Raw genomic sequence first — 20,541 nt, forward strand, 5'->3', positions numbered from 1 at the left:
TGAATGTTACCACAAATATTTAAAGTAAAATATTAGCAAATAGGCTAAAACATCACATTTGAAAGATTATACAGCTAGACGGCAAAGTAGATAGAGAACTGGGCCTAGAATCAGGAAGACTTGAGTTCAAATGCAGCCTCAGACACTTAACTAGTTATATGACCTTGAGCAAGTCACTTTATTTCTATTTGCCTCAATTTCCTCAATTGTAAAATGGGGATAAGAATAGCACCTATGGGGGCAGCTAGGTGGTGCAGTGGATAAAGCACCAGCCCAGGATTCAGGAAGACCAGAGTTCAAATTCAGCCTCAGACACTTGATACACTCACTAGCTGTGTGACTCTGGGCAAATCACTTAACCCTCATTGCCCCACCAAAAAAAAAAAAAAAAAAGAATAGCACCTACCTCCCAGGTTTGTTTTGAGTATTAAATGAGATAATACTTGTAAAATGCTTAACATATGCTTGGCACATAGTAGGTTTTATTTTTATTATACACTATGACAGGTTGGATTTATACTAGGAATACAAGGTTAGTTCATGAGAATAAATATAAATAGAATAAATCATGCTAATAATATAAATAATAAACATGTATTTATATGAGTAGATACCAAACAAATATTTTTATAAAATTAACACCCATTTCTGTTAAAAACAGAAGTAAATGGATAGTAAAATAAATAGTAGTAAATAGTAGAGTAAATAATAAAGTAAAAGTAGAAGTAAATGGGAATAAATGGATATTTCCTTAATAAAGTAAATGGATATTTCTTTAATATAGTAAATAACATCTATATAAAATGAAAATTTATAATGTATAATATATTTATAAATATGTATAATGGAGAAAGGTAAAAGGCCTTTCCAATAAGATCGAGGTAAATGAAGAATGTCCATTATCACTGCTACTATTTAATATAGTATTAGACATGCTAGCTATTAGAATAAGACAAACAGAAGAAATTGATAGAATAAACACAGGCAAAGAAGAAATCAAACTATTGCTGCTTTTTTTTTGCAGAGGATATGATGGTCTGTGTAGAAAACCCAGAAGAATCAACTAAAAAAATCCATAGAAGTGAGCATTTCTCTATATTATCAACAAACCCCACAAACCCCAGGAAGAGACAGAGAAATTTCATTCTAAATAATTACAGAATATATAAAATACTTGGGAGTTTATTTACCAAGACAGACATGTGAATGATAATGAATACAATTATAAAACACTTTATAGAAATAAAGGCACACCTACATAATTTAAGAAATATTGATTGTTCATGAGGAGGCTGTGCTAATAAAATAAAAATGACAGTACTATGCAAAATAATTTACTTATTTGGTGCCATGCCATTTGAATTACCAAAAGATTATTTTATAGAGCTAGGGGGTAGGAAAAGATGGAGTGGGTATAATTCATCTAGAGGAACAAAAAAGGTCAAGAATCTCAAGAGAAATAATAAAAAAATGGAAAAGAAGGGAGTCTAGTAGTACCGTATCTCAAACTAGACTACAAAGCAACAATTATCCATAAAATTTGATACTGGTTTAAAAATAGAGAGGTCAATGGTGGAACAGAAAAACAAAGTAACATAGGGCTCATTAAACATAAAAGACCCCAGCTACTGAGGTAGCTTTTCAACAGATACTGTCAGAAAAACTGGAAGGCAGTCTGGTAGAAATTATGTGCAGACCAATATCTCACGATAATGAAATAAATTCCAAATGGACACATTACTTAAACATAACAGGTGACATCATAAGCAAAATAGAGGAGAAAAGAAGAAATTATCGTCAGCTCAGTGGATAGAGGAAGAGTTCATAAAGAAATAATAAAGGGGGCAGCTAGGTGGTGCAGTGGATAAAGCACTGGCCCTGGATTCAGGAAGACCTGAGTTCAAATCCAGCCTCAGACACTTGAAACTTACTAGCTGTGTGACCTTGGGCAAGTCACTTAACCCTCACTGCCCCACAAAAATAAATAAATAAATATTTTTTTTAAAAAGAAAGAAATAATAAAGAGGGGGCAGCTAGGTGGCACAGTGGATAGATCACTGGTCCTGGATTCAGGAGGACCTGAGTTCAAATCCAGCCTCAGACACTTAACACTTACTAGCTGTGTGACTCTGGGCATGTCACTTAACCCCAACTGCCTCACCAAAAAAAAAAAAAAAGAAAAGAAAAGAAAAAAGAAAGAAATAAAAAAGAGAATCACAGATTTTATATCTTAGAACATAGAATAGACAATTTAAACTATATAAAATTTTAGTGTTTTCCACAAACAAAACCAATACTGTTAAATTAGCAGGAAAAAAAATAACTGGGGAAAAATCTTTGCAGCAAATTTCTTTTATGTTTCATTTTCCAGATATATGGGGGACTGAGCCAAATTTATAAGAATAATAGCCATTTCCCAGTAGATAAATGGTCAAAGGATATGAATGGTAGTTTTCAGAGGAAGAAATCCAAGCTATCAATCTCCATTAAAAATGCTCCAATTTGGGGGCAGCTAGGTGGTGCAGTGGATAAAGCACTGGCACTGGATTCAGGAGGACCTGAGTTTACATCCAGCCTCAGACATCAGCTGTGTGACCCTGGGCAAGTAATTTAACCCTCATTGCCCCGGCCCCCCCAAAATGATCCAAATCAATAATAATTAGAGAAATGGTAATTAAAACAACTTTGAGGTTCCACCTCATGCCAATCAGATTGGCAAAGATGACAAAAAAGGAAAATAACAATTGGAAAGACTACACTAAAACAATATACTGATGAACTGTTAGAGGACCTGTGAATTGGTCTAGCTATTTTGAAAGCAACTTGGAGCAATGTCCCAAAAGTGTATACTCTATAACTGTGTATACTCTATAACTCAGCTGTATCACTAAAGGCCTGTACCCCAAAGAGATCATAGAGGAAAAGGGCTCATATGCAAAAATATTAATTGCTCTTTTGTAGTAGTGAAGAACTGGATACTAAGGGGGATGCCTGTCTACTGGGGAATGGCAAACAAATTATGTAAATGTAATAGAATATTATTCTGCCATTAAGAAGTGACAAAATGAAGAGTTTCAGAAAGAACCTGAGAAAACCTGTATGAGCAGATGCAGAGTGAATTGAATAGAACCAGAACAATACATAAAATAACGACAGCATTGTAAAGATAAACAGCTTTGAAAACTTGAGAACTCTGATAAATGCAGTGATCAACTTCAATTACAAAGAACTGAAGATGAAGCTGTTACCTACTTAACAGAGACTCAGGACACTGAATAAGGCATGCACTTTTGTCCACAGTGTGGTAAAAAAATATGAAAGTTTTTTAACAGTCGGTTAGGATAACTGAAAGACGCCAGTTTTTTTTTAAGGACCACCCTTTCGGGGAGGAGACCAACGGCATGAGCTGCACACGCCAGTCTGCCTGCTGAGCACGTCAGACTGCCTGCTAGCACTCCACTTCCGGGGTGTGAGCTTAAAAGGCAAGGAGAGAACAGAAGTGGGAGTTTTTTCCTGCTCTGCTGGTCTCCTGACTGCGCTGCACAGACGGTCTCTCTCTCCCCAAAGGTGGCCTTCTCTTTTGGTGAGTTTTATATGGAATATAGACTAAGCTTAGACTTAAGACGATTTGTATTGTGTTTCTACTTTCCTATCCTTCTAATCAACATCACCTTGTGACTACCATACAATAAATGGTCTATCTAGAAAACCAGAAGCTTCTTCCATTTGCTAGTCTGGGAGATAAATTAAGGGAAAGGTTAAGTAGGGTAGATTTATGATATAATATCCAATTTTAAATCTCACAACAGTCAGTGATTTTATGTGTTTGTTACAAAAGTTTTTCCTTTTTTCTTTTTAATTGTGGGAAATGGGGAAAGCAGGAAGCATAGAAATAGGGAAGCCAAAAGGAAAAGAAGAGAAAGAAAAGAGGGTCATTGAGCTATCTTTTTAAAAAATGCAGAGAATGGAAGGAAGGTCAGAAATAGACAAACAGGACAGCTTTGAAAGTTCCAAATTGAACTTATATATCCTTTTTTTTTTTTTTTTGGCGGGGCAATGAGGGTTAAGTGACTTGCCCAGTGTCACAAAGCTAGTAAGTATCAAGTGTCTGAGTCCAAATTTGAACTCAGGCCCTCCTGAATCCAGGGCTGGTGCTTTATCCACTGTACCACCTAGCTGCCCCAATTATATATCCTTTTTAAAAAATCAAGTTGTATGTAGTAGAGATCTGCAGTTTCATACATAGTCCTCTTTTTTCTGTTCTACTATTTATATGAAAATCTTAATTTTATTTGATGTTTAAGTTCAGAATAAATTTTAAAATAAAACAATATAATAGGGCATCCAAGAAATCTAGTGAAATATCAGTCTGCATTAAGAGGTGTGGGGTCCATAAATGATATGCTAGTCCCACAATAATCTACCCTGCTTATATCACATCTGGAAAACCATGTCCAGCTTTAGGCATCATATTTTAGACAGGACATTGATAAGCTGGAGAACATCCAGAGGAGGGCAGCCAGGTTAGAGAAGGGAGGATTGGTTTATCCTGACAAGGGAATTACTGGGTAAATAATAGATATTTGATGGCATGTGATGTGCTGTGGATGTAGCTTTGGAATGAAGAACTTGATGTGATGGGTTGAAATTGCAAAGAGGCACATTTAGGCCTGAGGAAAGAAAAACATTTCTAACAAAGCTGTAGTCAGTGACTTTTTATTACTCTGAAGAGATTTCTTCCTTCTTGGGTATCATTGGACTATATGACATATGAGGTCAGTTCTTCATCTGAAATTCTCTAATTCCCAGTACGGTCACATTTTTACTTCCTTTCTTTCCTAAACCCTTCTTCCCTCTCCCACCCTAAAACGTGCACTCTCCTAGGAATATGTTCCTTTCAGGCCTTTTCTTGCCCCTCTTGGTCTTCCTAACTTAGACTCTGGATATTTCTTTTTTCTCTCTCCCTATTATTCCCAGGGCCTGGGACCAAGCCCAAAACAGTAATGTTTTCTATGTGATGCATGGATACTTCCCATCTTATTTCTCTTCTCATGAGCAGGATGTTCAGTTTCCAAACCTGACCTGATTTACCAGCTGGAGCAAGGAGAAGAGCCATGGGCCTTGGATCTGCAAGGATCCAAGGAAAGAGAGGAGACCCTGAGAACCTCCTACACAGGTGAATGAGGGAGAAAATTAGGCACTGGAAATTAAATCAATCAGTCTGTCAAGAAGTATTTATTAAATCAAAGTCATCATTCTTTCACTGTCTCTCATCAGGGGATGTATAGAATGTAGGTAAGACAATAAGTCTTGCCCCAGTATGGGAATACAACCCAAACGCAGATAAACATAATCTTTTTACACAAGCATGTTAGACAGGTACTGTGTCAGGTCCAGAAGAGAAAGTTAGTTACCTACATCTTTCAGAATATTTTGCTGTAGAGGAGTGCAGATGGAGGTGGTTTTGAGTGTTAGTTCAAGAGGTAAATGGAAAACAAAGACTATGAAAAAAGTGAGAACATACAGTGCCTACTAGAGTAACCTTTAAAGCATAGATTAGGGATCTCTGCCTGATACATGAGAGAGTGAAAAGCTACTCTGGTGATTTAAAGCAGTTATGATTTTCCTTTTGGCTTTGGGTGCAGCTGGAGTAGGATGGGCTCTGAATGGAGTACCAGTTCTATTGAACTGAATAGAGAATAGAGAAAGAATAGAATAGAGAAAAGAGAAAGCCTGGAAAAGAAAAATATTTAGTCTGGGGTATGGGTGGGTAGTCTGGTGGGTAGAGGAAGATGGATAATTGCTTCTTCATGTATTGGAAGAACTGTCAGGAGGAATAGGGCTTAGACCTGAGGCCCCAGAGAGCAGCACTAGAAGCAATGGGGAGATTCTTTTTCTACACTTAGAGATGAAAGGGAACCTGTGGGGAATATTGTACCAAGAGGAATCACAATTAGAGACCTCAGCGATCATCTATTTATTTAAAAAAAAATTTTTTTTGTATAGTTGTTTGTTTTTTTTTTACATATAAGGTATTTTATTTTTTCCGTTACATGTAAAGATAGTTCTCAACTTTTGTTTATACAAGCTTTACAATTTCAGATTTTTCTCCCTCCCCTCCCTCCCCCCTCCCCTAGACAGCAGGTAATCTGATATAGGTTATATCTATATATCTATATACATATACATATACATATACATATCTATACACACACATATATATACACATAATAACATTAATCCTATTTCTGCATTAATCCTGTTATAAGAGAAAAAATCAGAGCAGTAATGCAAAACCTCAAAATAGAAAAAAAAACAATGGCACCCAAAACAAAAGAAATAGTATGGTTCATTCAGCATCTATACTCTGCAGTTGTTTTTTTTTTTTCTTGGATTTGGAGATCTTCTTCTGTCATGAGTTCCCTGGAACTCTTCTGTACCATTGCATTGGTGAGAAGAATATAGTCCATCACAGTAGATCAACACTCAGTGTTGATGATACTGTGTACAAAGTTCTTCTGGTTCTGCTCATCTCACTCATCGTCAGCTCACACAAGACCCTCCAGGTTTCTCTGAACTCCTCCTGCTCATCATTTCTTACAGCACAATAGTATTCCATTGTATTCATATACCACAACTTGTCCAGCCATTCCCCAATGATGGGCACCCCCTCAACTTCCAATTCCTTGCCACCACGTAAAGAGCAGCTATAAATATTTTTGTACATGTGGGTCCCTTTCCCCCTTCCATGATCTCTTTGGGAAAAAGACCCAAAAGTGGTATTGCTGGGTCAAAGGGTATGCACAGCTTTATCGCCCTTTGGGCATAATTCCAAATTGCTCTCCAGAATGGTTGGATCAGTAGTGATCATCTATTTCAACCCATCCCTGAAAATTAACTTTCTTTACCACATAGCTAACAAATGGTCATCCTGCCTTTGCTTGAAGATTTCTAGGGAGAGGAAAGCTATCGCCTCTAGAGGAAGCCCATTCCATTTTTGGATACTTTTAATTATTAGGAAGTTTCTCTTGTATCAAACTTCCTCCTTGTAACTTCTTCCCATTATTCCTATTCTGTTCTTTGGGACCAAACAGAATAAGCCTAATGCTTTTTCCATTTTACCCTTCATATAACTGAACACATCCCTCTTTTTCTTAGTAATTCTTTCTCTTTAGTTCCTTCAACTGAATCTCAAATGACATGAAATTGAGGTTCTTCACCATGCTGATAACCATATTCTATAATCTTTCTAACTTACCAATGTCCTTCCTAAAATGTTGGACCCAGAACTGAACAAAACATTCCTGATGTGGTATGACCAGAGCAGAGCACCATGGAGCTTCTCTGGCCTTGGATACTGTGACTCCTTGAGTGTGCCCTAAGGTTTCATTAGCTTCCTAGGCTACCAAATCATGCTGGTAATGAATTGCTAAATCTAGGCTCAGAAAAAAAGAAAGAAATATATATATATATATATATATATATATATATACACACACACACATATATATATATATAGGTTCAGTAATTTAATTCAATTTTAATTGAGTGCTTTAAAAATTCCTACTATAATAAATGACAGAACTTGCATTTAGAGAGCTCTCAGTATATTGAGAGACATAGTATATAAGAGTGTTAATTTTAGAATTAGGAGGCCTAGGTTTGAATCCCGCCTCAGATGTTTACTACCCTTGTATCTGTGGGCAAATCAACTTCTCAGACTATGTTTTCTTATCTGTAAGATGGCTGCCTACCTAATAGAGGTTTTGTGAGGAAAGTGTAAGTCAACAAATATTTATTAAGCATCACAGGTGCCTGGCACTGTGCTAAGTGCTGAGGATACAGAGAAAGGTATGATCTCTGCTTTCTAGGAGAAATCACAGACATGCAAACAATTATGTACATACAAGATGTATACAGGATTAATTGGGGGGTAATGTCAAAAGGAAAACTCTAGCATCAAGGGGGACTGGGAAAAGTTTCTTGTAGAATGTGAGATTTTAGCCCAGACTTGAAGGAAGCTAAGAGGTAGAGATGAGGAGGGAGGAGACATACAGGCACAGGGAACAGCCATGGCAATGCCTGGAGGTGTGAGATAAAGTATCTTATTCAAGGAACTGCAAGGAGTCTGGAAGACCTAAGTCCGAATCTTGCCTCAAACACTTCCTGAGGTAGGTGATCCTGAGCAGCTCCCTTAATCATTTTCAATCTCTGTTTCCTCATCTATAAAACAGAGATGATAATAGCACCCATCTCACAGAGTTGTTATGAGGATCATATGAGAAAACCCATGTTCAGTGCTTCACAAACAATAAAGTACTAGATAAATGCTAGGTGCTATAATTATTGGTAGTAGTAGTAGTAGTAGTTGTTGTTGTTGTTGTAGTTATCACCATCATCATCATCATAGTTGTGGTCTAAATTGGCTAGAAGGGAGATAATATAGAGGGGAGTAATGGAAAATAAATTTGGAAAGATTGGAGCCATATTGTGAGGGCTGTGAATGCTAGGTAAGCATTTTATTTTAGCAGTAATAAGAATCCAATGAAAGTGTTTGAGCAGGGGAGTGAGAATAACTATTTTGGCAGCTGAAAAAAGAGTCAGAATCAGTAAGCATTTATTAAGCACCTATTATTATGCCAAGTTGAAGATACAAAGAAAGGCATGATAGTCCCTGCCTTCAGGAACTCAACAATCAAATGGAGGAGATACATAAAATATGATGAAAAATGGGTTGGGGAGGAGGTTAGCAGCAGGGCTTGAAGTCCTACCCCCAAGTGGAAAATGATCTGAGGAAGTATAAGTTTCAGAGTTGATTTTGTCTTGCAGATTGATGAGTTTCTGGAGATGAAAAGCAGGAAAGCAGGCAGGTGGGAAATGATGAGATGAATTCCCTGGATGCCCATAGACTATTTTGGCAGCCTTTCGGGACCCTGAAGAAGGCCATTTGGGAGCCTAATGGAGTCATCTAGGTGAGAAATAAGTGAGGGAACGAACATAGGTTGGTTGCACTATTAGTGAAGAGGATGAAGAGAGTATGAGTGATGTGGCCACCTTGTGGTGTTGTCACTAGAAGGAAGAATGTTGGGAAGTGGGGAGGTTCAAAGAAGACAGCAATTAATTCAGGTTTGGTCATCACTGATTTTGCGGTGCTTAAAGGAACATTGAGGTGGAAATGTTGGAGATATGGGACTGGAGTTCAAGGAAGATATTGGGGCTAAGCATAGATTGAGGAGTCATTTGCAGGGAGCCCTCTGAGTCTTTATTGAGTTGAATAGGGTGAAAGAGCAAGATCTGCAGCTTGGAGGGATGATGGTATCCCCTCCCCATCATGACTTGAGGAAGAGTCATAGAGGTGAGGTGAACTGGACTGTCATCTTAATGGTCAATGTGAGTTAATATTGAAACTTGCAGTGGAAGCTGCCATATGTTATAATAACTGTAATAATAACAACAATAATAATAATAACCTTTATATAGGGCTTTAAGGTTTGTAAAGCTTTTTATATATGTCATCCTATTTGGTTCTCACAATAATTCTGATAGGTAGGTATTATTATTATCCCAATTTTACAAATGAGGAAATGGAGACAGAGAAGTTAAGTGACTTGTCCAGGGACCTCCAATGTCTGAGGCTGGATTTGAACTCAGGACTTCCTGACTCCAGGTCCAGCACTCTATGCACTGCACCATCTAGCTAACTCTGACTGACCTACAAGAGGTGAACATGGTGGTAAACAAACAGATTTGCATATCACTGTACAGAGAGAACTTAGAGGGGAATGACATTGCCTAGTATCACAATAGGTAACAAAAATATAATAGGTTAATCATCTAGGAGATTTTCTATTTGAATCAAGTGATGTGACATTTTTCTAATGTGGACTCTCCAGCAGTAGCCCAAGAATTTGAAAATGAAGCAGTGGAGGCAGAAACTGGAAGTTTGTGTCAGAGAAGGTACTGTAGAATATGTTTCAGTTCTTGGTTAACCAAAGTAGCTGAACAGCAAGGAGAAAATGAATGGAGAAACATTGTATTGATTTGGAGGTGGGGAAGGAGGTGGGCCATGTGCAGGGCTTAGGATGGATTCACTTATGAAAAATTCTGAAAAGGAAATAAGTCCCTGTGGGGAGTTTAGATTTTGAAAGTAAACAAACCCACATCTAGCTCCTGAGAAAAGAGGGAACAACAGCTGGAGGATGAGATGTGCTCAGTTTGGATTCTTGGTTTTTTTTGTTGTTGTTTGTTTTTTGGTGGGGCAATGGAGGTTAAGTGACTTTCCCAGGGTCACACAGCTAGTAAGTGTCAAGTGTCTGAGGCTGGATTTGAACTCAGGTCCTCCTGAATCCAGGGCCAGCGCTTTAACCACTGTGCCATCTAGCTGCCCCTCAGTTTGGATTCTTAAAAGGTGTTGTATGTATTCTGTGGAAGCATAAAAGAAAAGAGCCTAAGAAAATACATGGCTAAAGGTCAGTGTCATAGCGGGGAGGAGAGAGAGATCAATGATAAAGTGAAAGGTAGTGGCTTAAGGGACTGGGTGCAGAGTGTTGGGCCACTGAGGAGGTAAGTCAATAACTGCTTAGTGAGTGACATCAGGGTGGACTAGCTTGTGGCAGCAACAGTTTTACAGTTCCTTACTCAGAACTCTTATCGGGTAGATAATGCTCTTCTTTTTATCTATGTAGTCTCTTCCTCTTCTTCTTCTTCTTCTTCTTCTTCCTTCTTTCTTCTGGCAATTGGGGTTAAGTGACTTGCCCAGGGTCACACAGCTAGTAAGTGTCAAGTGTCTGAGTCCAGATTTGAACTCAGGTCCTTCTGAATCCAGGGCCGGTGCTCTATCCACTGTGCCACCTAGCTGCCCCCTCTGATCCTTCTTTTTCTTTTATCACTTTCCCTGACGCCCTTTCCCATACTCCTTGCAACTCTTGCCAGCCCCAAACATACCTCCTTCTTTCCCTTTTTGTCACCCTGTGAACTTCCTTTGCACATCTACATTCTGCCAGCAGTTTATTCCTGTGATAGTTTTCTACCGTTTCTTCTCTGACTACCCCTTTCTGTAGAGGCCACTCCTTATACCTCATTTCCTTGTTCCAATTCGAACTTCTGTTGCCCTTTCCATTGTTTCTCCAATTTCTAAGGCCAGTTTTGAGATCTGTCAAAGCCATATCTTAGACACTAATGTCAGTGATGTCTACTGCAAAATACTATATAAATGCAGTCTATTTTTTTTAATGATCCTTTTCCTCCAGCAGTTTCTCCCAGTACAAGAGATATGTGACATTTTCTTATTTTTTCAGATTGTGAAACAGGGACTGAGAATGTGTGGTCATATGGAAAAGAGGAAACTTCAGAAGAGATACAATTACAAGCTCTACTACATGGAAGGACATCACAATTATTCCTAATAGATATTCCTCAGAAACATAATTTTACAGAAATTTGTGGATCTGACAGTTTAGGAAATCATCAGGGAAACTCTGCTGGGATGATTTTGAGGGAATCCCTTTCCCAAGAAAGGCAATTAAGGCCAGTAAATATGATCCACAAGAAAACAGCTAAAGGAGAGAGAATGCAGGAATGTAAAGAGTTTGAGAGAAACTTTGGCCTTAATCCAAACCACTTCCCATATCAGAGAGATGCTGTAGGAGAAATAGCCCATAAATGTTATGCTTGTACCAAAAGCTTCAAATATAATTCTGACCTTGCTCTACATCAGAGAATTCATACTGGTGAGAAACCATATAGGTGTGATGTTTGTGGGAAAGGTTTTAGTTGGAGCTCACATCTTATTCAACACCAGAGGACACACACTGGAGAAAAACCCTATGAATGTACTGAATGTTGGAAAGCCTTTAGTCAAAGTTCAACTCTTATTTGACATCAATGAATTCATACAGGTGAGAAACCTTATACATGTAATGAATGTGGGAAAGGCTTCAGTTGGAGCTCAAGACTTAATCAACATCAGAGTATTCGCACTAGACAAAATCTCTATGAATGTGATGAATGTGGGAAAGCTTTCAGTCAGAGCATGTATCTTATTCAACACCAGAGAATTCACACTGGAGAGAAACCCTATGAGTGTAATGAATGTGGTAGAGCCTTTAGTCTGAGTTCACACCTAATTCAACACCAGAGAATTCATACTGGTGAGAAACCCTACAAATGTAAAGAATGTAGTAAAGTCTTTAGTCAGAGAGCCAACCTTATTAAACATCAGATAATTCACACTGGTGAGAAACCCTATAAATGTAAAGATTGTGGTAATGCATTCAGTCAGAGAGCCAACCTTATTAAACATCAGATAATTCATACTGGAGAGAAACCTTATGAATATCTGGAATGTGGAAAAGCCTTTAGTCAGAGCTCTCGACTTATTCGGCACCAGAGGACTCACACAAAAGAATTTACACTAGAAATAAAGCCACAAATGTAGTTAAACATTGAAAAGTTCTTATTTAGAGGTTATATTTTTCAGAATTCACACTGGAGAGAATCCTGTAAGTATAAAAATTGCTAGAAAATTTTGGTTACCAGCTCAACCTTTATTTCAGTATCAATAGTGTTTATATAAGAGAGTTGTCCAGTGAATATAACAAATGGAGATGGCTTCAGTCAAACTTGGGGAACCTGTGCAGTATTGTAAGATCCCTGGGGTCAGGGCCTGTGTCAATTTAGAATTTGTCAAAAATCTGTCAGTAAAGCACTGTTAATCCTTGGCCATTTGCCAAGACTGGGGGAAATTGCTAAAGAAAATTCTTCATTGAAAATAGCATTTGTTAAGATAGTATTTTTACCTGTTGTTGAATAATTTATCAGTTTCATTAGCAGGAATTATTGTCATTGAAACAGCTGGCCCATTCTCTCTTTAAGGAAACATTAAGCATTGTGAACTGAAGGAACCAAAGAGACCCTATTCATGGGGCATGTTTCTCAGGCCCTTTCTCTTCAAGTTCTTGAGTGATTTCTCTTTTGGGCATGTATTTGGGGCTGAGCATAGGAAAGATTTTTCTGGATATTTTGATTGGCATGCCTCTGAGGGCTGAATTCTGCAGCTGTGAATGTCTTAGCATAGCTCATCTCCTCTTTCCTTTTCCCCCCCATATACTTTTTTTTTTTTTTTTTGCGGGGCAATGGGGGTTAAGTGACTTGCTCAGGGTCACACAGCTAGTAAGTGTCAAGTGTCTGAGGCTGGATTTGAACTCAGGTACTCCTGAATACAGGGCTGATGCTTTATCCACTGCGCCACCTAGCTGCCCCCCTACCCATATACTTTTGGACAGCACAGCATCAGGGATTGCAGTGATCTCCCTGAGCTCAGCATGAGACAGTATACCTCTGGCTCCAAGCAGAATTATGAAATAAGTGAAATTAATCTCCTGGTTCTTTTACTTCCTTTGGTAACTGATGGTCTCACTCCTACTTCCCATTCATCTCTAGTACCCAGGTGTCTAAAGCTTTCTGATCTCTTTTCCCTAGTGTGTTGTTTAAAATCTCTTACCACATTCTCCCCTTTGACATCTTGGCTGTATTTCTAACTCCTTGATGTATATCTCCATCTGGATGGCTCAAGAGCAACTCAAATGCATCATTTCCATAACATAATTCATAATTTTTCCTCTAAATCCTGCTTTGCTGATGTCCCACCATCCTCCCAGCCATAGAGACTTGTACCTCATCTTCCTGCTTCTCTCCACATCCAATGACATGTGAGGGTCTCTCAGTTCCATTTCCTTATATTTCCTCTGCTCCCCATTTCCATTGTTGCCACATTTGTTCTGGCCTTCATCATCTCTTGACTGGACTGTTCTAAAGGCCTTATTTCAGTTCTGTTCAGTTTAACAAGAATTTCTTGAAAGCTTTACTGTTTCTGGTCTCTCCTTTCTCCATTCTATCCTTCCCAAAGCTGCAAGAATTGCATTTCTGGTGCACCGGTTTGGCCATGTCACACCCATGCAATATCTCCTTTTTCTATAGGAGAAAATTACCTGGCATGAGGCCAGATACAATGTGGTTCTGAGCTGCCTTTCCAGCTTTATCTCTTTCCACTTCCCTTCTCCATGTTGCAGTCTAGCTGGAATGTTAGCAGGTTCCCTATCTCACCCCGTCTTTTGCCATCTCCATGTATTCATGCATGATACTGTCTGGAATGTGCTTGTATGTCCAACCTATTGAAATTTCTCTTTTCTTGAGGCCCAGGGCAGGTGCTGTCTTCTTCATGAACCTTTTCATGAAACTGAGGTCAGACCCTCAGATATCTCCATAATGCTATCCAGACTTCTCCTTTACCCCTATGACATTTCTACTTTATATTGTATTTGTTTGTGTGTAACTATTATAACTTTTCAATTAGGTTTCAAGATCTTTGAATTCTGAGATGGTATCTTTAAAAAAAATCTTTGTATCCTTAATGCAGCATGCCTTACATATAACAATGGCTTAGAACATGCTATTTGGATTGATTTCAAAGCTCTCTGACTTCTCAGATGTATATTTCTACATCTATGCTCTTGCTCATACCTTTCCTCATGTATTGGATGCCTTCCCCTCCTTCTAGGCCTAGTCTAACCCTCTTCCCCCAAACCTCCCAACCAAGCCTATCCTGACAACCTTAACCCACAGTGCCTTTTTCATCTCTGAATTCCAAAGCTCTTATTGTCTGTATTATTCATCTGGTACTTATCACCTGTTATTTTGTAATAATGTTCTCCTTCTGATTAACCTCTCTCTGCAGCAAGACTAAGATGCTTGAAGGTAGGGATCATGTCTTATACACCAAGGGTTACAGAATGTAAGAGACATAAGGGATCTTAAAAGACCATCTACTCCAACCCTGCTATTTTGAAGACAGGGAAACTGAGAACCAGAGAAAGAAAGTGACCTGCCCAAAGCAGCACCCTGACTTAGTGGTTAGAGAACCCAGGTCCCCAGACTTATGCCTCACTGCTTTTGCCACTACCTTATGCGTGCCTATAGCTTCATCTTGCATGTAGTTCGCCCTCGGCACAGTCTTTGGAACATGATGAAAAACATCTAATACCTGCTTTTTGATATAGATGGGACCATACACATGGGATCAAGGAGAACTTGAAATGGAAGGCACCTGGAAAATTATAAAAGTGAAAAGAGGAAAAGTGAGGATTGTGGCTTGGCCATGAAAGTAAATCTAAGTCTATCGAATGGTTTAACTTTTACCCCAGTTACCAAGCACAGTAGCCATTATATGTGTCAGAGAATCTTTGGTGTGGGTTTTACATGAATATGATAGTAAGGTATGATCAGCTGTCAGAGTTGATCATATAACCCAGTTGATCACCAGGCCCCAGTTTTAAGGAATCAGAGGAAGATTGTGTTGGTTGCTCAGGGGTTTTCCTTGAAGAGGCAGACCCTCAAATTTCTTGCATTTAATTAAAGCTCATCTTTGCACTTATCTCCACTTCCTTCATAATGTAATTATTTGGATGTTTGTCCCACTCAGATTGTAAGCTTCTGGAAAGCAGGGCCTTGTCAAATCTATCTCCATATCTCCTATGCCTAGGCACAGACCTTGAACACCGTAAGTGCTTGTTGAAGTATATGGAGTGGAAAAGATTGCTGGATTTGGAGCCAGGGGTTTTTATGATTGTGGATGTGTCATTCGACCGCTCTAAGCTTCTATTTCTTCATCTGAAAAAATGGGAGTATTTGCACTTCCTTAGAGAAAGCAATTTTGGGAAAGCAATTTGTGAACATTAAAGCGCTTACCGAAATATAATTTTGTATGATTATTTAGAAAAGTTTTGTAATAGATGACCAAAAAGTAACATCCTGAGGCTTCCTACCTAAGTGGATGGGTGGGGTCCTCGGTCTACAAACCTGCTTGGCTTGGTATTGGACTGCGCGGTCCTTCACTGCCACGCCCGTGCCCCTCAAGTCCTGTGCTCTCATTGCTGCAGAACCGGTACCACATTTCATTGGCTCAGAACGCAAACTCTGAGCCAATGACGGGAGAGCTCTTCGAGGTGAGCGGAGTGGAAAGCTAAGGAGTCTGTGTCTCTGAGGTGGTTCGGTGCTCTTTTTGTCCGGCCGGTCCTTGAGCTAAGTCCCTTCTACACAGCATGTTCACCCGGGCGCCTTCGGGTCCCCGACTGGGGCCTCTCCGGAAGCTCCGTCCAGCCTGGGGCTGCTCACCTCGTGAGGGAGGGCTCTTTTCCTTAACAGTAAATCCCAGCCCCTGCGTCAGCTTCTGTCCTTGGGGCCAAACAGGGCTGAGTCTCCTGCGCGCTCTGCTAAGGCCAATTAGGGTTGAAATAGGCCGGTGCTCCAAACCGTCCCTCCCTGCTCCGCCTCTTTTTCGCTCCGCCAGCGAGCCTCAACCGAGGGAACCAGCGAGACGGCGGGTCCTCCTGGGACCCTAGAGCGTACCGAGAGGAACCCCGGATGGGCGCTCGGGGCACGCCCCGGGCCGGCCTAGGGGCGGGTGGAGGTTAAGGTCCCGGTTCTCGGCCGCTGCGGCTTTGAGGTGTCCCTCAAGGTCTTCGAGGTCCGTTTCCTCCACTCGACCTTTCCCTCTCCCCGGGAAACTGGGGAGGGGTGTTGGGAAGGTGAAGGAAGAGGGTAAGGAAAGGAGCATCTGGAGGGTTGGTGAGGGCCTAGAAGGATGGGCATTCAATCTGGACGGTGCATTTCAGCTTTTGCTAACGCTCTACTTTGTGCTTTGCCCAGTGCTTGAGGAGGTAGAAAACTTGATCTAGACCTTGCGCCCTGGACGCTACGGTTGAGATAGAAACACTGGGAACTGAAACACTGGGAACTGTCCAGTATTACAGTGTGTTGGAGAAGTTCTGAAAGGGCTCCCAGGGATGCTGGAGGAAGGTCTTAAGAATGGGGGATGCAATTGAGAAATGGTCAAAGGATATGAACAGGCAGTTTTCTGATGAAGAAACCAAAGCTATCTATTCCCATATGAAAAAATGCTCTAAATCTCTAATGATTAGAGAGATGCAAATTAAAACAACTCTGAGGTACCACCTGACACCTATCAGATTGGCTAAAATGACAAAAAAGGAAGATAATAAATGTTGGAGAGGCTGTGGGAAAATTGGAACACTAATGCATTGTTGGTGGAGCTGTGAGCTGATCCAACCATTCTGGAGAGCAATTTGGAATTATGCCCAAAGGGCGATAAAGCTGTGCATACCCTTTGACCCAGCAATCCCACTTTTAGGTCTTTTGCCCAAAGAAATCATGGAAGGGGGAAAGGGACCCACATGTACAAAAATATTTATAGCTGCTCTTTACGTGGTAGCAAGGAATTGGAAGTTGAGGGGGTGCCCATCAATTGGGGAATGGCTGGACAAGTTGTGGTATATGAATACAATGGAATACTATTGTGCTGTAAGAAATGATGAGCAGGAAGAGTTCAGAGAAACCTGGAGGGTCTTACGTGAGCTGATGATGAGTGAGATGAGCAGAACCAGAAGAACATTGTACACAGTATCATCAACATTGAGTGTTGACCTACTGTGATGGACTATATTCTTCTCACCAATGCAACGGTACAGAAGAGTTCCAGGGAACTCATGATAGAAGAGGATCTCCAAATCCAAGAAAAAAAAGAAAGAAAGAACTGTGGAGTATAGATGCTGATTGAACCATATTATTTCTTTTGTTTTGGGTGCTGTTGTTTTTTTTTTCTATTTTGAGGTTTTGCATCACTGCTCTGATTCTTTCTCTTGTAACAGGATTAATGCAGAAATAGGATTAATGTTATTATGTGTATATATATGTGTGTGTATATATATATCTATATGTATAGATATATATAGATATAACCTATATCAGATTACCTGCTGTCTAGGGGAGGGGGGAGGGAGGGGAGGGAGGGAGGGAGAAAAATCTGAAATTGTAAAGCATGTATAAACAAAAGTTGAGAACTATCTTTACATGTAACGGAAAAAATAAACTATCTCATAATGTAAAAAAAAAAAAAAAAAAAAAAAAAAAAAAAAAAAAAAAAAGAATGGGGGATGGGCAATTTGGGCTTTAAAGGGTCGTTAGACATTCTAGGGGCTGAAATGAGCATAGGCATACAGGGGGAAAATTGCAGCCTGTGTTGGGAGTGAGGAAGGATAGAGACTTGTACAACTTAACCCGAGTGAAGAGTATATGTAGGGAGGTAATAGGAAGTAAGCTTGGGGGTCTCTAAGAAGGGCGGGATTCAGGAAAGAGTACCCTTTGTAGCTGGATTTTTTTATTTTTTATTTATTTATTTATTTTGGTATCCTTAGTGCTTAGTGTAGTGCCTGGTGCATAAAAGGCACTTAATTAAAGCTTCTTGTTTCGACTTGGATTCTAATCCTTGTTCCGAGTCTCTTTGTCAGATGAGGGGATTGGGTTTTATTTAATCAGAGGTTAAATGGATCATGAGATCCATGAACTTTTTTCTTATACTTTGATAATTATTTCGACATAATTTGTTTCCTATATATTAGCATGAATTATTTATTAATTTTGTGCATTTAGAAACATTCTGACAAGAGGTCCACAAGCTTCACCAGACTAGGGATCCATAATACAAAAAAGGTTAACAGCACCCGTATTGGATGATTTCTTGGGGTTTTCCAATCTCTAATTCAGTCTTTGAGTCTCTAAGAGGTCACTTTAGTTTGAGGTGGTCAGGGAGAGGGCTTCATGGAAGAGGCTGGCCTTGAACTGGTTTGAAAGTAGCAGCATTCTAGTCCAGGAACATAATGATCCCAGGTGGTAAAAATCCTACCTAGGTAGATTCAACAAAAAGTGAGCAAACCATTTTGACAGAAGCAAAGGGTCTGCATAGCAAAGCAATGTAGAAAATATTGAAGAGATGTTAAGGCACATTTGTAGAGGATACAAGTCAGGAATTTCTATTCAGTCATAGAATCTCTCAGAATTGGAAGGGCCTTAGAAGCCACCTAGTCTAGCTACCTACCTACCGCCTGCCTTTGTAGTAACTCTGACAAGGTTATTTCAACTCTACTTTAATATACCCAGTTTTGGGCACACATTAATGCTTGAGGCATCCCATTCTATTTTAGGCACTCCTGGACATTAGAAAGTACATGAGGATATATTCATATGAACTAAAGGTAATCATTGGTTATTAGAGGCGGAAAGGACCTTGTTATTTGTAATGTTTAGTTGTTTTTCAGTCACGTACAACTCTTTGTAACCCCTCTTGGGGTTTTCTTGGCAAAGATTGGAGTGATTTGCTATTTCCTTCTCCAGCTCATTTATTTAATAGATGAGGAAACGGAGGCAAGCAGGATTAAGTGACTTGCTCACGGTTACTGCTAGTAAGTGTGAGGCCAGATTTGAACTCAGGAAGATGAGTCTGTCTGACTCTGGGCCTGGCATTCTATCCATTGCACCAGATCTCACCCCTTGCATTGTATAGCAGAGAAAAAGAGACTCAGGGTAAGTGACTTGCCCAGAGTCACATAATTTGTGGCAGGGCTTTGATTGGAACTTGGGTTTCCTAACAATTAGAACTATCCCCATATGGAATGGGCTGTATCAAGAAGTGGTGACTCCCCTATCCTTGGAGGACTTCAAGCAGAAGCTGGATACCTCTTGACAGGTATGGTTTTGGGGGGGTATCTTTCATGTCTGGGTTGGACTTGATGGCTGCTGAATTCCTCTTCAAATTCTGTGATTGCTAAGTCAATCTTCTGTCTATTACACCACTGTTGCCCAAAGGAGGGAGCCATTGAAAATTTTTGAACACAAAAATGATGTTGACCTTGTATCGAAGCAGTGATTTATTAAGATGAGTGTGACAGTAGTATACAGCAGTGGTGTCAAACTCAAATAGAAATGGAGCCACTTAATCATACATAAGGATCCCTGCAGAGGCCTATTGACTTAGAAAACCATGTATTAACATTTTCTGTGTTCTATTGTATTTTTATTTATTTTGCCAGTATCTCCCAGTTACATATTTTTTTTTTTTTAGTGAGGCAATTGGGGTCAAGTGACTTGCCCAGGGTCACACAGCTAGTAAGTGTTAAGTGTCTGAGGCCGGATCCGAACCCAGGTACTCCTGACTCTAGGGCCGGTGCTTTATCCACTGCGCCACCTAGCTGCCCCTCCCAGTTACATTTTAATCTGTTTTGGGCAGCACAGCAGTGGCCCACATGTTTTACCTCTCTGGTGTACAGAATGAATTGAAGGAGAGAGATACTGGAAGCAGGGAAATCCGTTAGGAGGCATTTGAATACCGTAAGTAGCAATAGAGGAGGATCTGGACCAGAGTTGCTTCGAGGAGAATGAAAAGAAAGGGTTGTATTTGAAAACCATTGTAAAGGAAAGATCAACAGAGCAGATAGAAGTAAGAATCTGTAATTATTCTACAGTTTCTAGTTAGGGTGACAGGTTGAACACTTGTACATAGAACATAGAACATTAAATTTTTAGAAAATAGCAAGATAGTGACCTCTCCAGAACCATTTCTGTCTGAAGTCCATCAAACAAGATGAGAAGAATGAAATAATATTCTCATTTGTATAATATAAAGGCCTTTTT

At 39.7% G+C, this 20,541-nt stretch overlaps 1 protein-coding gene across 2 annotated transcripts in view; it reads left to right on the forward strand.

Moving 5' to 3' along the window:
- The window catches only part of LOC122736237 (zinc finger protein 501-like), a 67,241-nt gene that overhangs the window by 17,454 nt on the left and 29,246 nt on the right, over positions 1-20,541 (forward strand). The window contains exon 4 of one of the 2 annotated variants that reach the window (XM_043978351.1): positions 5,060-5,176. In XM_043978351.1, the coding sequence (XP_043834286.1) occupies positions 5,060-5,176 (117 nt within the window). Of the gene's footprint in view, positions 1-5,059; positions 5,177-19,505; positions 19,598-20,541 lie in introns of those variants that run through there. The other variant, XM_043978352.1, reaches the window with a different exon arrangement.

Source organism: Dromiciops gliroides, chromosome 1 (genome assembly GCF_019393635.1).
Source record: "Dromiciops gliroides isolate mDroGli1 chromosome 1, mDroGli1.pri, whole genome shotgun sequence".
Classification (NCBI taxonomy): domain Eukaryota; kingdom Metazoa; phylum Chordata; class Mammalia; order Microbiotheria; family Microbiotheriidae; genus Dromiciops; species Dromiciops gliroides.